Genomic DNA, 22,049 nt, shown 5'->3' on the forward strand with positions numbered 1-22,049 from the left:
AAAAAAAAAAAAAAAAAAAAAAAAAAAAAAAAAAAAAAAAAAAAAAAGAGAAGAAAACAAAAGGAATATGTAAGGAACAAAATAGTAATAATGATTAAAAAAATTAATTGTATTGGAAGTGGTAAAAGAAAGAATACTCTGAATTCATTGAAAAGACTTTCAAAGAATGCAAAAAATCTTAACCTGTCTCAAAATTATTGTTTGAATAAAAGGGATGCAAAATTCCACCAAATGGGTTCCCGGACCCTTCAAGCTCGCTCCTCTCCAGAAAATTCTCTCAAGGATTTTAGAACACAAGAGGTTCGAAGATTTTGAATACAAGGGTAAAAAGAGAAACTATCATTATTATAACTTATTCAATTATAAAAATTGATATAGAGCTATGTTGCATCATCAATTATAAACAAGTGATCTACAGAGGAAAAATGAAAGCTCTTGCCTGGATATTGCCTGATACGTATGCTGGTGCTATCAAAATTATGAACTTCTATCATAAAGATTTTTTTTCTTGTTTTTTTATGCAAGAAAGAAGCTTTTTGTTTGCATCAATATTTTAAATGCCCATTTGCAGCTTTTAATTTATCCTAACTCTTGAACTATCATTGTTATGGTGCTAGAACGATTTATTTCCTGATGAAGGAATCTGGCTTTGGAAGAATGGTATGCCTTTGTTGAGTGCCGTTAAAAAACTTGGCATCAGGACACTATTGGGACCTCAAATGGAGGATGAGATCAATTGGTATTTGGAGTCCGGCCATCAAGAGAAACTGTTGGGTCAACTGTCGCTACAGCTTGAGAAGATTTCCCAAGTTGTCCAACATTATGCCATTTCGGTGAGTGGTTTCTTTCGTATATCAAGTTCATTTTTTTGTGTATATGTTCTGGAAATGTTCTCTTGATTATTACTTCTGTTTCATTTCAACAGACATTGGTGGTCATCCAAGATATGCTTCGGATATTTATAATTCGCCTTTGTTGTCACAAAGCTGACAGTGCTTCTTTTCTTCTACGACCAATATTTTTGTGGATCCGTGCTCGGGTTTCTGACTTATCTTCTCTTTCAGACATAGATGCTTACAAAGTAAATACTTCTATAATTCCATGAGTCTTTCATCCATATTTGCATTTAGATTCATTGATGCAGATGTATGCCCTTTAGTTTTTAACCTGCTTGTTTGAAACATATATTGGACACTGCTGCACTTGTTGGGCACATGTTATATATTTATTAAACGAGATGGTTAGCATTGCACACACACACACACACTCACAAATATGTATATCCGTACACATGCAATTTCAGATATTAAACATTCGCATATGCATGCATGCGTAGAATACTTCCTACACATTATGCGTCAGTGTGATTCTGTTAAGTGAGTTCGTTTTTGTTACTGTGTTACTTAGTTTGAATGATTATTGAAAATCATTGTATCTTATCTTGGTATCTTGATTTTTTTTAAAGTCAATTGTTCTAATTGTTCACCCTGTTAAATGTGCACCATGTCCATGTCATTTTCTTTGCAGATATGTAGGTACCTTGATTTTTTTGCAAGCTTATTAGAGCATCCTCGTGCCAAGGTAATACAGTTTTCCCAAGTGGTGTAACTTTCTCGCTCTTTTGAGATAAAAGGGTTTCAATATCAGTTAAAGGTTTTCTTACGTTTACTAATTCTTGGTCAGGCTCTATTGTTGAATGAGGGTGCTATCCAGTTGCTAATTGAAGTATCACATAGATGTTTGGATGACTTAGATACGGATGAAAAGCTGGTTCCTGGGTGCAGATTTTCTGCCAAATGTGGCTTTTCTTTTCACAACTGGTGTCTCCCTGTTTTCAAGTCGTTCTCACTACTTTGCTACTCTATGCCATCTCTTAAGCACATTGGAAAACACAATTTGTAAGTAAATTGTTTGTATGCTAATTTAATACATTGTTTATTTTACTTCTTTCTAAGGCAAGTTCACAATAACGTATATGCTGATTTTATTTGGTTATAGGCATCATTTTGGATCATTAAGTGCAGAAGATTATTCATTGATTCTACACTGTATTCTACTGTTCTGTCAGGTAAATTCTTGTTCCTGCAGTAATTTAATCATAGGCTTCGTTTTGTTCATGATGAGAGCTTCTGAATTTCGATATATATGATGGATTCAATCTTACCATGACCTATTTTTCATGTTCATAATTGTTATCAAATGGTAAAATACCCTTGTGTCAACCAAGGCTTGGGTTTATTTCTTTTTGTTGTCAACTGTTACTATTGGATGCTAAAGATCACGTGTTCTGTTTGCTATTTCTTGTTGTCTTATGTTTAGGTCTTCTATAACTACCTTTAAAATCTATTTGCCTCAGTTGAAAGGCTTATTTATAACTCTCTTGTATATACTATATTTGAAGTAGTAGTCCTTTGATTTTACAGTAGAGGGGAGGAGCCTCTTTGTACTTCTTTTCTGCAGTTGTACTGTCTCTCTGGCAAGTGACTATATCTGATAGCTTTTGTGCTACCTTCCTCAGATCCTTCTTCCTCTTTGGGTTTTCAAAAAGACCTTCGATGGATAGAGGGGTGGTAGATGTGGCAGATCTTCTCTCTTGTTTAATAAAATTTTTTGGTCCAAGGAGAATGAATGTTAGGTTTTGAGCCCTGGATCCATCCAAGAGTTTCTCTTATCATTCCTTCTTTCATATTCTATTTTCTTCCCCCTCTCCTCGTTGACCATATTTTTGGCTCTATCGGGAAGATTGAAATTTCAAAAAAGTACAAGATTTTTGCGAGGTAAATTTTATATGGGAGAGTATAACACCTTGGATCGCATTCAAAGATACTTTTCCCTAGTTTTGTTCCCACAATGGTGCATTCTATGTAGAAAGCATGAGGAGGATCTTGATCATCTTTTTTGGGACTGTCAATTTGCTCGCTATTTTTTGAGTTGGGAATCTTTTTGCTATTTTCTGGGACATTTGGAGCGTGAGGAATAATAACATTTTTAGAGACATTAAGAGAACAAGTGATGATGTTTGGGGAATGGTGATTTGATGCCTCCTTATGGGCGTCGGTTATGTAATAATGAACTTACTCTTGTTCTTTTAAATTGGAGTCTGTTTATGTTGTTAGTGTCGGACCCATTCCTTTTCTTTTGGGTTTGGTTTTTTTGTATGCCATTGTATATCGTTCATTTGTATGGATGAAAGCGTGGTTTTAAATAAATGTTAATAGTTTAGATACCAGTCCTCAAATATGAACGAGAATTTCATCTTATTTGATAAAGTGCTTCTTGTTGATTGACTTCCCATGTCTTCTCGTGTTATCAAAAGCTACATCATGTAGGAGAATGAAGTTTCCTACTTTTTCTTTTTGATTAATTAGCATGTCTTGATTCATAGGTCCTGCCTGTTGGAAAAGAATTAGTTGCTTGTCTTGCAGCATTCAGAGCTTTGGGATCTTGTAGTGAAGGGCAAACTGCTTTAGCATCTATTTTGATTGATATTCATAATGTTGACGAGCGGGAATCTCAAGGACATAAAAAGGGTAGTGACTGTTCTTTTAATGTATCAAGTTGGAGGATGAATCCTCCTCTGCTCTGTTGCTGGAAAAAGTTATTAATATCAATTGATTCAAATGATTACATACCGACGTATGCAATTCAGGCAGTTGATGCACTATCTTCAGGATCATTAAGCTTCTGCTTGGATGGGTCAAGGTTAGGTTTCTTCTTGATCTATTTGTTGGTGTGTATAAGTGGAAGTCATGTACGCTGATTGTCTCAATATATTTTATGATTCTCACGTTTATCTTTATTTTATGACCTTGTAGTAGTTGTCCATAGTACTAGAAATCTCCTGCTTAAGAATTATTACACTGTAATTCCTTCCTTGTACCAGAGAGTTAAAACACATTTGGTTGATTGTTGGCCTATAAACACGTATGCCCTTGAGAAAATGAATGTATCTCGTCTTTGAGCTGCTGGCTCACTTTTCTAAGAATTGGTAGTGGTGGGTTTAGAGGACCAAATGGTGTCGTTGGAATTCCATGAAAAATTGTTTTACCCCCTGAAAGTAAAGAACAGAACATCTCTTTTTTCCTTAAGGTTATCTTTGTAGATGGTGGATCTCTTTACCAGCCTTGAAAATGTTAACTTATGTTTCAAATTTAGAAATAAATGCGATTATTTTTTGGAAACCAATTATCCCTTTCTGAGGCAATTTTTGTGTTTGGCGGATGCAATTGGTAAGCTTACCGTTTTCTGTTGTGTAGTTTGGTCTTGGACAGGATTGGAGAAGTGAAATTTCTCTATGGCCTTCCTGATGCTGCAGAAGGCGTAAATGATTCTTCTCCCAAAGATGTTATAGGTTATATACAAGAAATGATTGATGTTTTTAAATTAAAATTGGGACTTGGTGATTATCCAGAAGATTCCAACATTCCGGCTTCTATAAATCAGGTATAAAATATTTGGAATCACACTTTATTTTCCTCTGAAATTAAAGTTAAAGTTCACGATCTTGGCATGAATTGCAGATTTTAGAGACTGCAGAATCATTATTATTATTGTTAGAGAAGCCTACTGGTTCAGTTAATGTTGAAGATATTACTCTACACGAGGACGCTTCCTTGATACCAAGTAACATATTAGATTCTCTGAAGCTTTCCCAGCTTGGTGATGACAGCATAGGAAGTGTAGAGGACAATCTTCTTCTAGGTCTTGGGGACAAATTTATGTGGGAATGTCCAGAAATATTACCCTACAGACTTAATGCTGTTCCTGCGAAAAGAAAAATGTCAACAATGGATGGGCAGGCTAGGCGTGCTAGAGGAGAGAACTCCCCAGCTGAAATCTCTTCCCAGAACACATTTGCACGTGGACCAGGGATATCTACCACCCCTTCACTTCCATCACGTAGAGATACCTTTCGGCAGCGAAAACCAAATACCAGCAGGCCTCCTTCCATGCATGTTGATGATTATGTTGCGAGAGAACGAAATGTTGATGGGGCTATTAATTCTAATGTAATTTCCATTCAACGGGTAGGATCTTCCAGTGGGAGACCTCCATCGATACATGTGGATGAGTTTATGGCCAGGCAAAGGGAACGCCAGAATCCTGTCGTAGCTGTGGTTGGGGAGGCTGCATCACAAGTGAAGGGTGGGGTTCCTGCAAATGACACGGATTTGGAGAAGTTAAGCAAACCTAAGCAATTAAAGACTGACCTTGATGATGATCTTCAGGGGATTGATATTGTATTTGATGGTGAGGACTCAGATCCTGATGACAAATTACCCTTTCCTCACCTGGATAATACTCTACAGCAATCTGATCCCATGTTGGTTGAACAAGGTTCTCCTCGTTCAATTGTTGAAGAGACAGAAAGTAATGGTAATGATACGAGCCAGTTTTCTCCCATGGGTGGGCCGGCCGTGTCTAATGTCGATGAAAACACTCAAAGTGAATTTTCTTCTAGGATGTCTGTTTCACGTCCACAATTTCCGTTGGCCCGTGAATCCAGTGTGTCCTCGGGTAAGAAGTACTTTGAGCATCCCGATGATGGGAAGAATGCTATTCCTGTTAGAAGTGCAGGTGGTGGGGTTGACACTTCCGCTACAGTTAACTCGTCATATAACAATGCAACCACGCCACCTTCAAAGTTCGTAGCTGAGCCTAGGGTAAATACACAGAATTACTTATTCAAAAATAGTCCTCAGCATCTTGGTAGTGGACCACCATCCATAGGATCTCAAGGGTTCTATGAGCAGAGGTTTTTTCCAAATCAACCCCCACTACCTCCAGTGCCTCCACCACCAACAGTTACATCTGCAATATCTCAACCATCTGATCTGCCTTCCAGTCAGTCTTCCCCATTTTCCAACTTTGTAACAGACGCTCAACAAAGATATTCAACGACGTTCCATGTAAGAAACAACGTCTAGTTGAATCTTCTGCAGCATATTTCTCTGCTGGTTGTCATTGTCTGCAACTTATTTCTTTATTTTGCTTTTGCAGGGCCCTTCGGATTATCCATCTGGATACAATAGTTCAGCATCATTTTCCAGTGGATCTGTCAGGCCACCCCCACCCCTTCCTCCAACACCACCACCTCTTTCGTCCAGCCCACATAATTTATCATCAAGTAAAATTCCTCTTCCAAGCACGCCAGCTTACAACATGGAGAATGTTGGGATGACAGAGGTTCCTCAGAACCCTACTGCAAGTTCAACAGACACACGTTTAGGTGGAGTATCTGCTTCTGGGGTCATGCTAGCTTCTAATTCTCTCCCGGCACTTCCACACTTGGTCTTTAGTAGGCCTTCGATGCCTGTAAATCTCTATGGGGGCATTTCAACTCAGCAACAGAATGAAAGCTCGTCAAGTATTTTGCCGAATTTAGCTATTCCTCCATCTTCCATGCCTTCAATGCATTCTCTGCCTCAGTTACAGCCCCTGCAACCTCCACAGCTTCCTCGACCTCCTCAGCCGCCCCCTCAGCATCTTAGGCCACCCATCATAGCTTCACAACAACCAGAACAGGTGGTATCAATGCAAGGCTCGGTTCAAATGCAAATGCATCAATTACAAATGCTACAACAGCCAAGAGTTTCTCCTCAATTCTACCAATCACAACCAGTAGGGTTATCACATGCTCCACCTCAGCAACAATTTGAACATCCTCAACATCAAGCTATACATCAGCCTGGGGATGCCGCAACCGCATCCCAGCAACAGCAGGATTCAGCAATGTCATTGCATGAGTACTTCAAGTCTCCAGAAGCCATTCAGGTAACCATTTTTGTTACTTCTCATCAAGACTTCTTCAATGAGTTCTCTCCTTTCCATTGAAATTAGTGAACCCCTTCTTTTCCAACGCAGTCATTGTTGAGTGATCGGGAAAAACTGTGTCAGCTTTTGGAACAGCACCCTAAGTTGATGCAGATGCTTCAGGTAATTTAATGCCTCCATTATGCAAAATGATAGGTTGAACAAATGTTTGAGATTGGCATGCACAAGTATTTGAAGAAAGTTGACGGTGACATAAATACATTTTCGCTCCTTGAATTTATGCTGTGGCTGTAGCTGCTTGCTTGCTACTACTCTGTGCTAGTCTTTGTAGAAAGTAAATTACACAGGTTTCTATTGTTTTGGTTTTTGAAAATTAAGCTTATAAACACTATTTCTACCTTAAATTGATTTTGTCTTCCACATACCACCAATATTTTCAAACGTTTCTTAAAGTAAGTGAAAACTATAGCATTTCAAAAACTTAAAAACTAAAAATGTTAATGAACTAAGACCTTAAAAAAGGTTAGTGATAGGTGGTGATTCTGATGACTAAATCTTTGATTCTTTTCTTGGTAACAGGAGAGACTGGGTCAACGATAGTAGCCTACGATTGTAGAATAGATGGGACGCCTCCTTTGTACTTTATAGCGGCGCTGAGTCTTGATTAGCCTGCCCAAGAAGAGAAGAGACGAGAAGAGAAGAAAAGAAGAGTGGCCTGTATGTACCATTACCAATGAGTTTTGTAGTAAATAACAATTATGTATTATCATTATCCATCAGTCTTTTATGTAACTACGAACAATTCTTTTGTTTAATTCATGAATTTTACACTATTTTCGTTGCGTAGTGCTACTATCACTGCTCTTTTTTATCTTTAACTTTTGGTTTATTCAAAATCGATTTTAGGCGCATTTAAATATGATCATATGCCCAACTGATATTACTATATTATCTTTGAAAGATTGCAATAGGAATATCGTTTGGAAATCATTTAAGAATCTCCAAAAATTAGTAAAGTTCAAGATACACATTGAAATCAAATTTTAAGACGTGTGTTTCCTTTAACATTTTATTATTTAATTTCGTTTGAACTATTATATATGGATTTGGTTCAGTTTTATAATCTTTAAGTACAAAATTAAAACATTTATTTGTTATATTTAAGGATATTAAAGAACATAATGTTTACTTTTAGGCATGAAAAAAGACATTGTACTAAAAAATCAGATTCATAGTCTTCTTTAGTCTGAATGCACATATATTAGTTTTATGCTGCTTCTTTTTCCCTTCTTATAGTTTCCAGTGGATTACGTGTTGCAATATCATTGGGTGCACGAGCTGGAATTAAATATCAATACTCCATTTTGCGTGATCCGAGAAGCCCATGATCCAAGAGATCCTTTCTTTCTTTATTAATTATCCTATTTTATGTGTTTACGTTACAAATTTTATTATCATAAAGAATCCATCAATGGAATTAGCACCTATCCTTGCATGCATTTCTTACCAACTAATTTTTTTTCACACAATATCTTAATAAACGTGGGGTATATGAATGAATCATGATCATATCCGAATGAGAGTGATCATAAAAATAGATAGCTAAAAAAGCTAAAAAGAATTAAAAGTTACTACTCGTGCCAACAATGTGTACCTTCCTTAAAACAATTCTGGGATGGCATGTAAGTAAGAACAAAGTATGCTAGAGTATTGATCTGTAGAAGATAGTCTTTGCTTTTAAAAAGCGATGAGTAAATAACATGACCATGTCGTGGTCATCATGTGTCTAATTCAGATTTTGAATCTTGAGCATGGGTTGTTACACCTCATAACTCTTTTTTCTGATTACTTTTTCTTTGAATTATTTTTTTACCACAACCATGGTACATTTTATGATATACAATAAACAAAGGTAGAATGAAAAGTTATTTTATTTCATTCATGACTTTCATACTATTCTTAAACGTTTATGTTATAACACGTTTATGTTCTAACGGCTAATAAATTGAAGTGGTATGAAACTTTTTGCATATTACGGTAATATTAAAAAAATTCTATTTTTTTTCCTTTTCTATTATTTTGTTAAAAAAAAAAAAACCATAAATCAGTTTGAATTAGTTTGTGATGGAATAGCTAAAAATACACATTTTAAAATTATAAGGTTGGGAATACTAAGAACATTGTAATTATTTATAAGGGTCGGGAAAATCATATTCTAAAACATAATAAAATAACGCATGATTCGCAAAATCATAATTCAGAAAATGTTTGGAAATTTATGGAAAAAAAATTTGTAAGAATCTCAAGGGATTGGATTGCCTAATTTCTCAATTTGATTAAAAAAAAGGAAAGAAAAAAAACAAACCATGTGGCCTTCTCTTGATAACATAAAGCAAGCCCTAAACGTAGGTTTTCTCGAGGCTTTTGCTTCCCAATTTACCCTCATACCCACCAATCCTGTTGTGCCACGTAAGCAAAACACCGACACGTCGTCTTAGGCTTCGGGTGAGTGGCATAATCCCTCCTGTTTCCTCATGTGCTCCTTGAGAAAACACATTCCCAAGGTGTCTTCTTCAAAACCCCATCACAAAAATTTCATCTTTTTTAGAGATAAATTTATAAAGCTTTGTTAAATGCCAATCCCCATCTGGGTTTTCTCTTAAAATCCCATTGGAAATGGATAGGGGATGGAAGCCAATGGTGGAAATATCACCCAATTGTCCAAGATGTGGCTCTTCCAACACTAAGTTTTGTTATTACAACAATTACAGCCTCACCCAACCTCGCTACTTCTGCAAAGGCTGTCGTCGCTACTGGACCAAAGGCGGTTCCCTCCGTAACGTCCCCATCGGTGGTGGCTGTCGGAGGCACCGACGACCAGCCAAGCCCTTAACACTATCTCCATCTCCCTCAAACCCTAAATTTCACCACACCAATGGTACCAGCTCCCTCCACCACAATCACCGTCTCCCCGATCCAGACGTGTCTCCCGTCATCGATTTGGCGGTCGTCTACGCCAATTTTGTGAACCAGAAGCTGACAACACCCGGGACTATCCCGGCGGATAGTACCACGTCGAATGCAGCCGGTGAGAGTGGCAATTTGTGTGAGTTTTCCATGCAGGAATGTGGGTTGGGAGGCAATGAGTATCAAGTGCCCGGTTGCTTTGGGTTAGAGGAGAATAGTGAGAATCAAGTGGATAACATTGAATTGGCGGCGCGTGAGCTTCAATTGCCGCCGTTACCGGGGGAGGAGATGGTGGGAAGTTGGGCAAACCCTATGATAATGAATCATCATCATTTGCAACCAACACGAGTGGAAGTGTTTGGAATGGAAACTCAAGATCCAACTTTGCTTGGTGGTAATTGGAGCCCTATTGATTTATCAAATTATGAAACATTCTCAAGGGCTTAACAAATATACATATATACATAATAATCTATCATATTTTTTCCAAAGTATTTTTGTGTATGAACTTCCATACATATATAAATATATATATATATATATATATATATATATATATATATATATATATATATATATATATATATATATATATATATATATATATATATATATATATATATATATGTATATATATATATATATGTATATATATATATATATGTATATATATATATATATGTATATGTGACTTATTGTACTTGGTTCATGTATACAAAAAAAAAAAAAACATTACATTATCCCATCTTTGCTTATGGAATAAATATTTAGTGCAAACATCAAATAGACATAATGATATTGATACGAATATCATACACGAGCGTGCATCCTCAGAATCTCTCTGGCCTTCTCCTTCATCTTCTTCGAAACCACCGCCATCCCTCCGCCGTGTGCCAGCAGTGCCGCCCTGCCATCTCGCAGACCCTTCTCTGGCGCTGCCAGTAGAATCTCTACCAGAACCCCAACGCCACCGGCCTCCACCGCCTTTACTCTGTATCTACCCTACGGACATACTGCAATTGAAATCCCCAGTGCTGCTTTGAAGCTCTGCTGGGATTTCCAATCCTTCAAACTCTCAACAATTTGCACGAAAAAATCGGATGCCATGAAGTTTAGTTCAATTGGGTCGGCAATTTCGACCATGGATTTCAAAAGCAAGACCGCATAGGCTCGGGACGACTCGTGGGTGTCCTGTTTCATGACATTGGTCAAGGACTCGAGAAATTGGCTGTGGGGAGCTGCTACCCAAAAGGCATAGTATTCTTTGATTATAAACCGATGATCATTCTCTAAATTAGTCGATGTGGGACTTTCATCATCCAAAATCGGTAATAGGGTCAGTTGTTGATTTGGAGGGTGATGGGTAGAGGAAGTAGTGGGTGACTTCAATTTCTTCTTCCATTTTTTGATTTATGATTATATATATATAAATATAATTAAACACAATACATAAATAAATATATTAAATCAATATTCATATAATTTATATTATATTATACATTATATAATCCATTATACATTACTCATCTAATCATAACAATCCATCTAAACCCATTGAAGAAAACAAATATAGAATCCCCAAAAATATATATACTCATGTACCCTAATGTCTAATTAACCCACTCACTGCAATTTATGATTCTATTCAAAACTGTAAAACCAAAAACCAAAAACTATACTAGTAAATTCCTTTTTTTTTCTTTTTTTTTTTACAATAGTACCTTTCAACAATCTCTGCCCCCAATCTGCAGAGTGAATTTGAAATTTTGGGTTTAGGCCACGAAGTCCGGCAGTAACTGGGCGGCGAAACGTTTTCCATTTTGGATGTTCATGGTATCAAAGGCGGCGGAGGAGTGCGCTGTTGTGGAGGCGTTCATGGCGGAATAATCGGCGGCTTTTCCAATTTCTGTTCTTCTTCCTAATTGGATGCTCTGATTTGGGAGGAACCTTTGGTGGGTTGCTGCGTTTAAGGACAGATTTTCGCAATGGGGAAGCCCTAGAGTCAAAGACACGCCATTGTTGCCGGAGAATCTTGGAGTGAACTCATCCGCCTCGAATCTCGCCATTTCCCCTATTGGGTATTGCCCGAATCCGCCGAGGTTGAAATGGGGTTGGCCTAGAAATGAATACCCATCTCTGTTTTGTCTCTCCTCGTCGAATTTCATTGGTACATCGTGATTTTGGTTCTGATTCTGTTGATTCTGTCCTTCTCCTTCTTCTCGGGGTTTGATGTCCATGTTTATGAATGCCACGCTGTTGTCTGAGGAATGGAGGATTTCGGGGCCTCTCTGTTTCTTGGGGCTTCTTTGAGTGATTCCATCCAGCTCCGATGAGGTTCCAATTAGTGTAAACCCAGATGGGTTTCGGACATTTCCCCCGGAGGAATTTGAAATTGAAACTGAAGGATGAACGTTTTGGTTCGGGGAATTCTCTTGTTTTGAATTGGGGCTTTTTGTCTCCATGGACTTTGAAACTGAATCTTCGTTGTTTCTTTCCCCCACCGTCGCCGGTGTCGATCCACCTCCGTTCTGTTCTTGCTCCTTGATTTCCTCCATGTACATCTCTTCCACCATTGGCTTCCATAGCCGAACTCTCGCGTTTATGAACCAATTCGAAACCTGCATTTTTTTGAGCTCAATTTGATGATTGAAACACAATATTCAATGGATTTTGAGTTCTGAATTTTGATCGGAATTTCAAACTGACCTGGCTTCGGGTGAGCCCTGTTTGCTTAGCGAGCATGTGTTTATCCGAATCCTTAGGGTAACTGAAACGAATTCGAACAATCCAATTGAGATTATATGAAATTTTCAAACGGGTTTTGGGAGAATTTCAGAGAAAAACAAAAAAAAGATCGGAACTTACGGGTGGAGGAAGTGTTCGAAAAGCCAAGCGCGAAGAATCGAAACAGAGCGCTCCGGTAAGCCTCTCTGGGGTCTCCAAGCATTGTGTTGGATCATACCCAATTGTTGCAGAGCCCGCTGTTGCCGGAGATGGTGATCGACGAATTTCAACCGGGAACCTTCCATTTTTTTTCCGACGCATTCTTCTTCACCCAAGCTCCTGCTGGCTGCTCGAATTTGGCCGGCGATGGCGTCTTTTAAACAGCGAAATTTCTTTGAGATCGTTTGAAGTGCAAGGGCCGTGTAGGTTCTCGCCGACCCGGCGCCGGCCGCCTGCTCGAAAGTGGATATCACTATCTGCATCTGGTGGTGGTACTGTCTGTACCTCTGCTCCACCTGAAATTAAGAACAGAGTTGAAAAAAACAGAGACAAAAATTAAGGATTCTTTTTTTTTTGGGATTTTTTGTTGTGGACCTCATCAAGCATGCTAATAAGCTTTACTTTCTTCATCTGAATTTCTTGTCTCTCGGCGGTGGTGAGCTCGACGGCGCGTTTACCGTCGGCTTCACCTTCTAAGGAACCATCAGCAGTTCCAGTAGCAGCGGATGCATCTCCGTTCATCTTAGTTTGATGTCTGTTTCCCTTTCTGGGAGACGATTCGTTCTTAATTCCATTTTGGCTAACATTGACAACCTCATCTAAAAGTTCTTGCGCAGCCTTGAGATACTTAGAGCTAATTAAAACACCCTGAATTCCAGCAACGCCATTGGTAACACCAGAAGCCGAAGAAGACGATCCACCAGAGATCCGCAGAGTCTCCTCACCAGAAACCGCCTGCTGGGTATGCGATTGAACAACATCTCTCGACCCAAAACCAGGAGGGTGTTGCGAAGAGAGACTCAACGACAAACCCTGCTGAGCGCGTGAAGAATCACGCGCCGCCGTGGAAGTGTCAATTGAATTCCAAATATTGTGTTGAACACGGGGGAGAAAGCCGTGCAAGGCGGAGATGTCATGGTGGGGGTTCAAGGAATGGGAATTGTCATCTTGGGACGTGGGGATTCCAACGAATTGCTGTATAGAGAAGGAATTAGGAGCAGCAGGGGCAGAAGCAGGGGAATTGAAGAAAAGGAGATTAGGGTGCGAGGGAGGCGGAGGAGGCGGCGGAGTGTCGGAGAATTGGACATAGGTTGGGTTCCTTAAAACGAGGGTTTGAAGGGCAGCATCAGGAGACTGGAAGTGATCAGAATTGGCATGAAGGTAGGTCCCCATCGCCGAGGATGGAAGCGTTTGAAGAAAAATATGATATCCTTTTTGTAAGGAATTTAGTTCACTGAAAAAGAGAGTACGTTAGTCAGTTAAGCTTCACATCCAATCCAATCCAATCCAATCCAATCCAATCCAATCCCTCATTCATATTTAACTCAAATCACCACAAAAAGAAATCAAAACTCAATTTTCTCTCTCCTTTTTGTGTCTATGCCGACACCAATAAATATAATAAATATTTACACACACTGTTTGGAAACCAAAAAAGAAAGGGAAAGAAGACGAAGAAGAAGAAAACAACAGAATCCGCCATGAAAGAGATTGCTTCACAACCTTCAATACCCCAAAAAAGAAACAACTTTTCTGAACAACAAACAAAGCTGCACACAGAAGCTTCTTCACACATACACACACACACACACACATACATATAGAAAGAGAAAGAGAAGAGAGAGAATTTATTAATACCTGAAAGTATAATGGGAAATCTGAGAAAGCACGTGTGATTCATGGATGAGTCTGCAATATGGGAAAGGAAAGCCATAATTTTTTCAAAAACCCAGAACTCAAAAAGGAGAAATAAACTCACTCACACAACAAAAGAACCAGAATTGGGCAATCAATCAATCAATATATATAAAGGCTGAGAAAAAGATACCCATCTTTTTTTTTCTTTTTTTTTCACTTCATTATCCATTATATATATGTGATAGTTTTAATTTTAAGAAGAAGAAGAAGAAGGGGAAGTTCTGATTTGACTCAACCTTTTCCTATCACTTTGATGCACCCAACCCCATTTCTGATTCATTATCAACAATGAAAAGGAGAGGGAAAATATCTTCTTTTTTTTTTCCTTTTTAGTTAATAATGGATTCAATTATTACAATAAAATATTAGATATTAGTTTTTAATGTAAGTAAGATACAGAATGGAGAGTTGAAGGAGGTGGAAATGTCTGCTTGTTTTTAATTTCTTGAGCAAAGAAAATGCAGAGACAAAAAGAAAGAGGAAGAAGATGGTGATGAAGAACACAAATTAGGGTTTTTTTTTTTCTATTTGGAGGGCCCTTTTGCTTTCATTTCTTTCTTTATTATCTTCTTGTCTTTTTCGTAATATCTCCTTTTTTTTTTATTCCTTTTTTTCTATTTATTATTGCTATTTTCTTGTAGAGAAACAATGGGCCAACCACCACAACACCCACTTTTAATGCTTAGGGAAAAAATACAAAATAATTTCTTTAAAAAAAAAAATTAATTGAACCTCTTTTTGATAGATATGTTTTAAAAATCTTGAGAAAAAGTTTAAAATAAAAAATCTAAAAATGACATGTTTTTTAATAATAAAAAAAAAATAGACGAGAAAGGGTAATTAATGGAATTTTATTTATGATTGTATTTGAGTTATTAAGATATAATAAGATCTTAACTTCTATCACCATCTATCGGGTAACAATAATTGACTATTTGACACTCTCATAATTTTAAATTTATTTCTATATTTGTAATTTATAATGTTTCTTTTCTTTCCCACACACATAAAAAAAATAATAATAAATGAAAGAAAATAAAAGTTTTTGTAAGATTACGGAAGTAGAATTTACTGTCCCAAGATTTAATTACTTTATCCATTTGTAAACCATCTAATCATCTTTAATAAAGTAAAACCCTACTAACTCAATACTTAACCATATCAAAATACACCTAACCCTAATCTCATTAATCAAATCAAACTATAGGCTAAATTTATGAATGAAATATATAATATAGTCGTTGTCATAGATAGATATAATTGGAAATCGTAACGCCTTATCCATGGAAGATTAACTGAAGAAGAAGATTATGGATATGTTATAATAATTAATTATGATTATTAAGGTATGGATGAATAAACGATGATTCAACTCATTCCTCTCCAAAAACCCTTATTCTTCTATATTTCAATTGCATCACTTTCATATTAACAAGTTATTTATTTTATATTTTCTGTCCTTAAAATCTAATGTTCGTGTCCGTACATACACCAATATTATTGTCCCCCACATCAATCTCTCTTCAAAACATAGTATATATTTATATATTCAACACTTTACTTTGGGCTTCATGCTTGTTAAAAGATAAAATTGTAATTTGAATAATATTATTAATAGTATGAAATGAATTTATAATATTCCTACTTTATATCATTTTCTTATACGAAACACATCATTCCTTAAGAATTTATTCCAATTTTTTTGTAAAAACAGTACGTGGCATCTCTATCATCGAGGTCATGATCGAACATTAGGACTTGAAACGATAGCGAGAAAAAGGATGAAATCGATAGGAGAAGGTTAAGAGGGAGAGGGTTAGAGTTGGTTTCGAGGATTGGACCCCATGCCTTTCATGGCCATCAAAACTCATCATCCTATCGAAGTCTTGTTTTGAACAAGAATATATGTCATAACTATGTTGAAGCGAGCGGGTTAAGTTGCGTGTTGATTTCAGATAATAATAATTATTTTTTTGTAGGGGTAGTTTAGAGGGTTTAGGGTTTTGTTAGAGGTAAGGGGTTTTGAGGGCAGTTGGAGGTTTAAGTTATGGCATGGCTTGTGATATGATGATGATGTGGGAGTCGAGTTCATTGAATTTCTCCAATTATAAAAGCAATTCAATCATTAAAATGCTATATGCTTTCTTTGTTGTAACTTTATTACAATCACAATTGGACTGGGTGTTTCAATTTTATACCTACCTGCTTTATTTAATATTGTCTCTTCTTTACCTCATTCTTTCTTTTCTTTTCTTTTCTTTTCTTTTCTTTTCTTTTCTTTTTACACCCTTTAATCATTTTCATACCCACCCCTCAAAACCCATTTTACGCTCTCCATATACTTCTGCATCGTTTTTAAGAGTGAAAACTATTCCCATAACCTAACACGAGACCTTAGAATCTACTTTATTCTCACTTGCATGCATCTTACGAAAATTTATAATGGGTCAAGCAAAGCACACACAATAGAATTAAAATAGTGAATAAATGAAGAAATTGATTTTTTTTTTCTCTCGTTCTAGAGTTGGAGATAATCAACATACTAATTATTTCGTGTTTTAAATGTTGCAAGTTTTATGGTCACTTCATAAAAGTTAATATCAAATTTAACTCTTTAAGGTATATAAAGTTGGTTGTTCGTCTATCAAATCATATTGATTCAAAAGAGGGTGATTTTAATTTTCTTTATATATTATTATATTCTCATAAATTGTCCTTTGATATCATTTTTTTTGTAAAGATTTTCAAATATTACCTAAAAAAATCAACCCCGCAATCATGAACCATTGATTTTAAAATAAATAAATACAAATAATCGTGATTAGATTATATAAAATTACACCTCTATTTCACTAATTTTGATTTAATTTTTTTTAAAAGATTAAATTTAAGATTTAGAATTATAGTTTAACCTAATTTTAATTGATTAGCCGACATTAATTAATGAATCTTTAATTTGGTTTCATATATTTTAAGAATGACGTGGGAATGACCACCGAGAGGTAATGTGGGCACGAGTGTGGAGGTGAATCGCATGATTAATTAACACTAATTTAATTATGTCTACAATTAATGTCTAACAAACAAACAAATTAATATTTAATGTAAAGTCTATCAAATTAGCTATATAAAGCAAGCATGTATAATGCTATCAATATTAGGCTGTTTTTTTTTTCTTAAAAAAAGGAAAAGAAAATACTATTTGTTTTATTCAAATAGTCCTTAATTGTTATTTTTAAAGTGCTTTTACTACCAATATTAGAAGATGTGTATGATCTAAAATTATTTGATGGCGATTTATTTATAATTATTATTTATTTTATATATGTTAAAAATAAATAAATAAATAATAATTGACGAACACATGCAATTCTTATAAATAAACATTAAAGGGAATAAAACGTTACCAAACATGCTCTATGAGTTAATTATTTCAGGAGAAAATATTTTAATAATTATTGTTTACATAATTTTATAATTGTTTTTTGTGTGGTTTTCTCCCAATTATATAAATACATAACATAATTATTCAATTACTTCATACTAATATTCTCATAAAAGAAGGGAAAAAAATTTAATCATGTCCGCCACGTCACGCTAACGCTAGAAAAAGGGAGTGGGACCCCACGTGTGGATCTGATCCTACTTGGCAGGTAGAATTGCGTTAGAGGTCTGTCGAGGGGGTTTTGGACTTTTGGCGCTAGAAACTGGAAAGAAAAGTGGAGCCCACAGGGAACCCAATCACTGTACACGCGTCAACCATACGAGTGAGTTTTTAATTGTGCCCCGAAATTTTTTGCATTTTACGAAGATTCGCCCAAGAAGTGGGGCCCAAGTAAAGTCCAATCAGAAATGGAGCTTTCGTTTTTTTTGAATTCTTATATTTTTTTTCTCTCTCCGCTTTAATTGAGGCGTGTAATTCCACGAATAGGAGGGTCCCACGTGTTTTTGGAGGTAAAAAAAAGTCAAGAAAGCAACCAATAGGAAAAGAGAGATGGGTGTGTGGGCAACTAAAATTGCCTTTTGTTTAATGCGGGAAAATGTCCCGCTTGTCATTGTCGGTTCCATGATTTGCCACGTGTCAGCTTCTTGTACCACGTGACCAACTGCCCCGCCTCTACCTCCTTTTTCTTCCCTCTTTTTACCCCTTTGCCCCCCACTTTTCTCTTTATTTACATCTCTCCCCTCCTCATACAAATTTTTTGACGTATTAAATATATTGAAGACAAATACCATACCTATTTCATTTTAATATATATTTAGTCTATCATTTTGAATTAGATATAATATCAATATTCCCTTCCTCAAATAAGCTTAAATAAATTTTAGAGATTTATTAAATATTATAAACATTGTTGTGGTCGGTAAGATAATTGAAATAAATTGAAAATATCATAATAAGTATTATCAACTTTGCATGTATCTTTTAAAGAATATATTAATATAACATTCAAAGCATGACTTATACCAAAAAAAAAAAAAAGAAAGAAAGCATTTTATATGAATAATGTATGTATATATAAGTTTCCAAACAATCGGTCAAAATCTATAATAGTTGATGTGATTATTCGGACGAAGATGGAGAGGTTGTCATCATGGTAACAAAAAAGAAACAAACTTTATAAAATAGAAATATTATTTAATAAACATATTTAAAACAATATACTCCATGCTCTCTTCATTGCTTGGGGGTGTGCGTGCATGGTAATATTGTATCATGATTTGATGATGACGTCAGCCAAGGGGACAAATAATAATAAATACTTATTTTGTTTTATTCATTACGTTTCAAGCTAATACAAGTAGGGTTTATGCAAAATTCGTTATATAAATGAATTCACACAAACATATTAAAAAAATATTTATTTATTTTTTTAATCTAAATATACTATATATATATATATATATATATTCCATGTGACAAAATTTAATTTGGATTAAGAGATGAAAAAGAGTGAAAAGGAATGGAAAAAGGAGAGGGGAAAATGCACATGATTGATTCATGTACTTAAATTGATGAAAGGGTGGAGTGAGCATATGGTGGTTTGAAACCAATTATTATTAATATAATAATAATATATGGTATGGTCTGGTCTGGTGTTTGGTCTTCTTGTTCCTTCCCATTTAATGTCTAATGATCCGTCTATAAAAATGTCTGCTGTTGAAGGCCTCACATTTTTATGCTTGTTTCTTAGTATTTGAAATTTCCATACTTTTCTTCTTCTATTCATCACCCAACTAACTACCTCTCTTCCATCCATTCCAGCTATATATGTGTGGTTTGAGTAACAAAAAGTTAGTATACAAGTTAGAGTATATATATATATATATATAAAAGAAAAAGTTAGAGAAAAAAAAATCTTAACTTAGACGGGTTAACCTAACACATAAAAGTTTGGTTAAATCTTTGAAAAATTAAAAATTTTGGGACCCTTAACATTCTTTGGTAACCTCAACCACTCACCTGAAAATAGGGTTATAATCTAATTTTAAGTTACTTTAATTAAAAATATTTGATTTTTTTTTTTGTAATTTATGAATTTCTTATATTTGAACTTTCTTTAGTTATTAATATAATTATAATTAGAATTTTTTTAATATTTTTATTAAAAAAAAAAAAGAATCGACCCAACTTAAAAATAGAGAACTGAGTTGAGTTGTGAATTTTATTCAAATTGTTCGAATCACCCGCTCAATTTATTTAAATTTCTAGATTGATAGAAGGGTAAACCTACCAAAATTTGACATAAATTAAAAATTGTTACTCTAAACGTGTAAAGTGTGTTTGATAATATCAATTCTGTATGCAATTATATATTAAATAGAAGTGAGTGTGGAAGATTTTCAGAAATATTTATAAAAACATTTTAAACTATCCAATTATCCTCGTCGGCCAAGTGTTAGTCATGTATTTTTTTTTTTTTTTCTTTTTAAGAAAAAAGAATTAATTAAAAATCTTAAAACTAGATATTCCAAGTCAATAATTGCAATTAGTCGGTTATGTAATGAAGGGGACAGATGGCAGATTAGAATTGGGTTTTTAGTCGTAAACGAAATGAATTAAATTTCTGTGATTTTAAATTCCAGCTGTATTTTCCCGACAACCAAACAGTTGCTTCTACAGTATTCTTATTAAATTATTATAATTTTAACCTACCTTGTTCTTCGTTGGTACACCACTGGATATCCACTCCCTCTTCATGGCCAACTGTTCTTGTTAGCATTCGTTTCTCGATAAAATTGGAAAAAAAAATAAAATAAAATAATCGAGGGAGGGAAACGTGGTGGTTGAAAGCTCCACAAATAAAGAATAAAGAATAAAGAAGAAGAGGAGGGAAAAAGGTGGGGGAAATTGAAAGGTAGAGAAAGGGGTGTTGTAGAAGATACCAACAGAGGGGAGAAGCCATAATTGAGGGGTGGGCTGTAAAGTCAATGAAACAACCAACTTGGGCATACCTAACTAATCTCTTTATTCCCATATTTCTCCATTTTTTTTTTTTTAAATAACATGATGGATTTTGAAGGTGGGTGTCAAAATTTGTTTGTATGTTCTTCACACATTTCATTAAACTTCATTTTATAATATAATATATTTTTGAAGTGGGTGTTTAAATTAATATAATATAAAAATGAAAAAGGTGGTCTCATTTTCATTGCTTTTGTTCATCTCTAGTGTAAGTGTTGGATTGAATGTGTTGCATTTTGTATAATAATTGGGTGAAATTGATAGGATGGGGTCACAAACCAAACACTGTTTCAATCTAATATATACTTTCATTATCAAACCCCATACCCCCCAATCTCTGTCTTTCAAACTCTCTCTCTCTCTCTCTATATATATAAAAGTTCTACGGGAATGTTTTAGGGTTCATAATTGTGACATCCAAATAAAAAAAGAGCACACAAGTGACTGAGAGTGACATAGAGATATGATTGTTAAGAAATACTCAACGCTAGCATGATATTGTAACACTCCAAGCCCATCGCTAGCATATATTGTCCTCTTTGAGCTTTCCCTCAAGGTTTTAAAATCTTATAAAAAATGTTTCGTTCCCCTCTCCAACCAATGTGGAATCTCACCATTCACGACCCCGTAGGCATTAGGTTTAGGTTTAGTGTAATTTGAATATTTAACATTGGGCCGGCTCTAATAGAGTGGAGCTAGATTGGGTAAAGCCCAACTACAATTTTGAGGCAGGCTGTTACTTTTTGGGCCCAACTACAATTTAGTTTTAACATGAATACCCTTTTTTTTTTGTCTATATATTATTTTTTATTCTTAATGATTAATAGAGTTAAAAGAATAAAATAAAATGTATATTTTTGTTTATAAAATTAGGGGTAGGCTAAATGTAACACATGGAAGCCACATTTGGAAATTTGGAATTAAAGCATTTGATTAAAGTAAAAGTTTGTGAGAGTAGAGTCTAGTTATCACTTATTGATAAAGCACTTCCAATTTTCCACGTCACATTTCTTTTTAAAAATAATAATGGTCACACATTTTCATTCACTCACAAATACCATATCATATAAACACAATGTGCATCAACATAGATACTGGATTTTTATATGTATAATATGAATTAAACAATACTATGGTTCAACATAGAAAACTAAAATGGAACAAAATACAAGAACTAAAAGGGTATTTTAATCTATAATTA

The 22,049-nt window shown here is 35.2% G+C and overlaps 3 protein-coding genes across 4 annotated transcripts in view; 2 read left to right on the top strand and 1 right to left on the bottom strand.

The window, feature by feature from the left end:
• Nucleotides 1-7,607, top strand: part of LOC111441566 — a 19,655-nt gene extending 12,048 nt beyond the window's left edge. Inside the window, exons 18-28 of the mRNA XM_023078610.1 lie at nt 618-833; nt 926-1,081; nt 1,528-1,581; nt 1,684-1,898; nt 1,999-2,068; nt 3,386-3,702; nt 4,257-4,443; nt 4,521-5,909; nt 6,001-6,774; nt 6,865-6,936; nt 7,354-7,607. Of these exons, the coding sequence (XP_022934378.1) occupies nt 618-833; nt 926-1,081; nt 1,528-1,581; nt 1,684-1,898; nt 1,999-2,068; nt 3,386-3,702; nt 4,257-4,443; nt 4,521-5,909; nt 6,001-6,774; nt 6,865-6,936; nt 7,354-7,374 (3,471 nt within the window). The 3' untranslated portion in view covers nt 7,375-7,607. The remainder of the gene's footprint in view (nt 1-617; nt 834-925; nt 1,082-1,527; nt 1,582-1,683; nt 1,899-1,998; nt 2,069-3,385; nt 3,703-4,256; nt 4,444-4,520; nt 5,910-6,000; nt 6,775-6,864; nt 6,937-7,353) is intronic.
• A 1,843-nt stretch (nt 7,608-9,450) lies between these two features.
• Nucleotides 9,451-10,188, top strand: LOC111441744 (dof zinc finger protein DOF3.5). Its single transcript, XM_023078841.1, has one exon. The coding sequence runs from the start codon at nt 9,451-9,453 to the stop codon at nt 10,186-10,188; it is 738 nt and encodes a 245-aa protein (XP_022934609.1).
• Nucleotides 10,189-11,441: 1,253 nt separating this feature from the next.
• On the bottom strand, nt 11,442-14,497 carry LOC111441827 (BEL1-like homeodomain protein 1). 2 transcript variants are annotated; one of them, XM_023078969.1, is made up of 5 exons: nt 14,323-14,497; nt 13,060-13,918; nt 12,607-12,980; nt 12,448-12,508; nt 11,442-12,359 (listed from the first exon to the last, which is right to left on the bottom strand). In XM_023078969.1, exons 2-5 carry the CDS (start codon nt 13,855-13,857, stop codon nt 11,514-11,516), a joined length of 2,079 nt encoding a protein of 692 aa, XP_022934737.1. In that variant the 5' UTR covers nt 13,858-13,918; nt 14,323-14,497; the 3' UTR covers nt 11,442-11,513. The 2 variants fall into 2 exon arrangements, with proteins under 2 accessions (XP_022934737.1, XP_022934738.1); XM_023078970.1 differs by lacking the exon at nt 14,323-14,497 and adding an exon at nt 14,188-14,278.
• Nucleotides 14,498-22,049: the final 7,552 nt, after the last annotated feature.

This window comes from Cucurbita moschata, unplaced genomic scaffold (assembly GCF_002738365.1).
Source record: "Cucurbita moschata cultivar Rifu unplaced genomic scaffold, Cmos_1.0 Cmo_Scf00004, whole genome shotgun sequence".
NCBI lineage: Eukaryota > Viridiplantae > Streptophyta > Magnoliopsida > Cucurbitales > Cucurbitaceae > Cucurbita > Cucurbita moschata.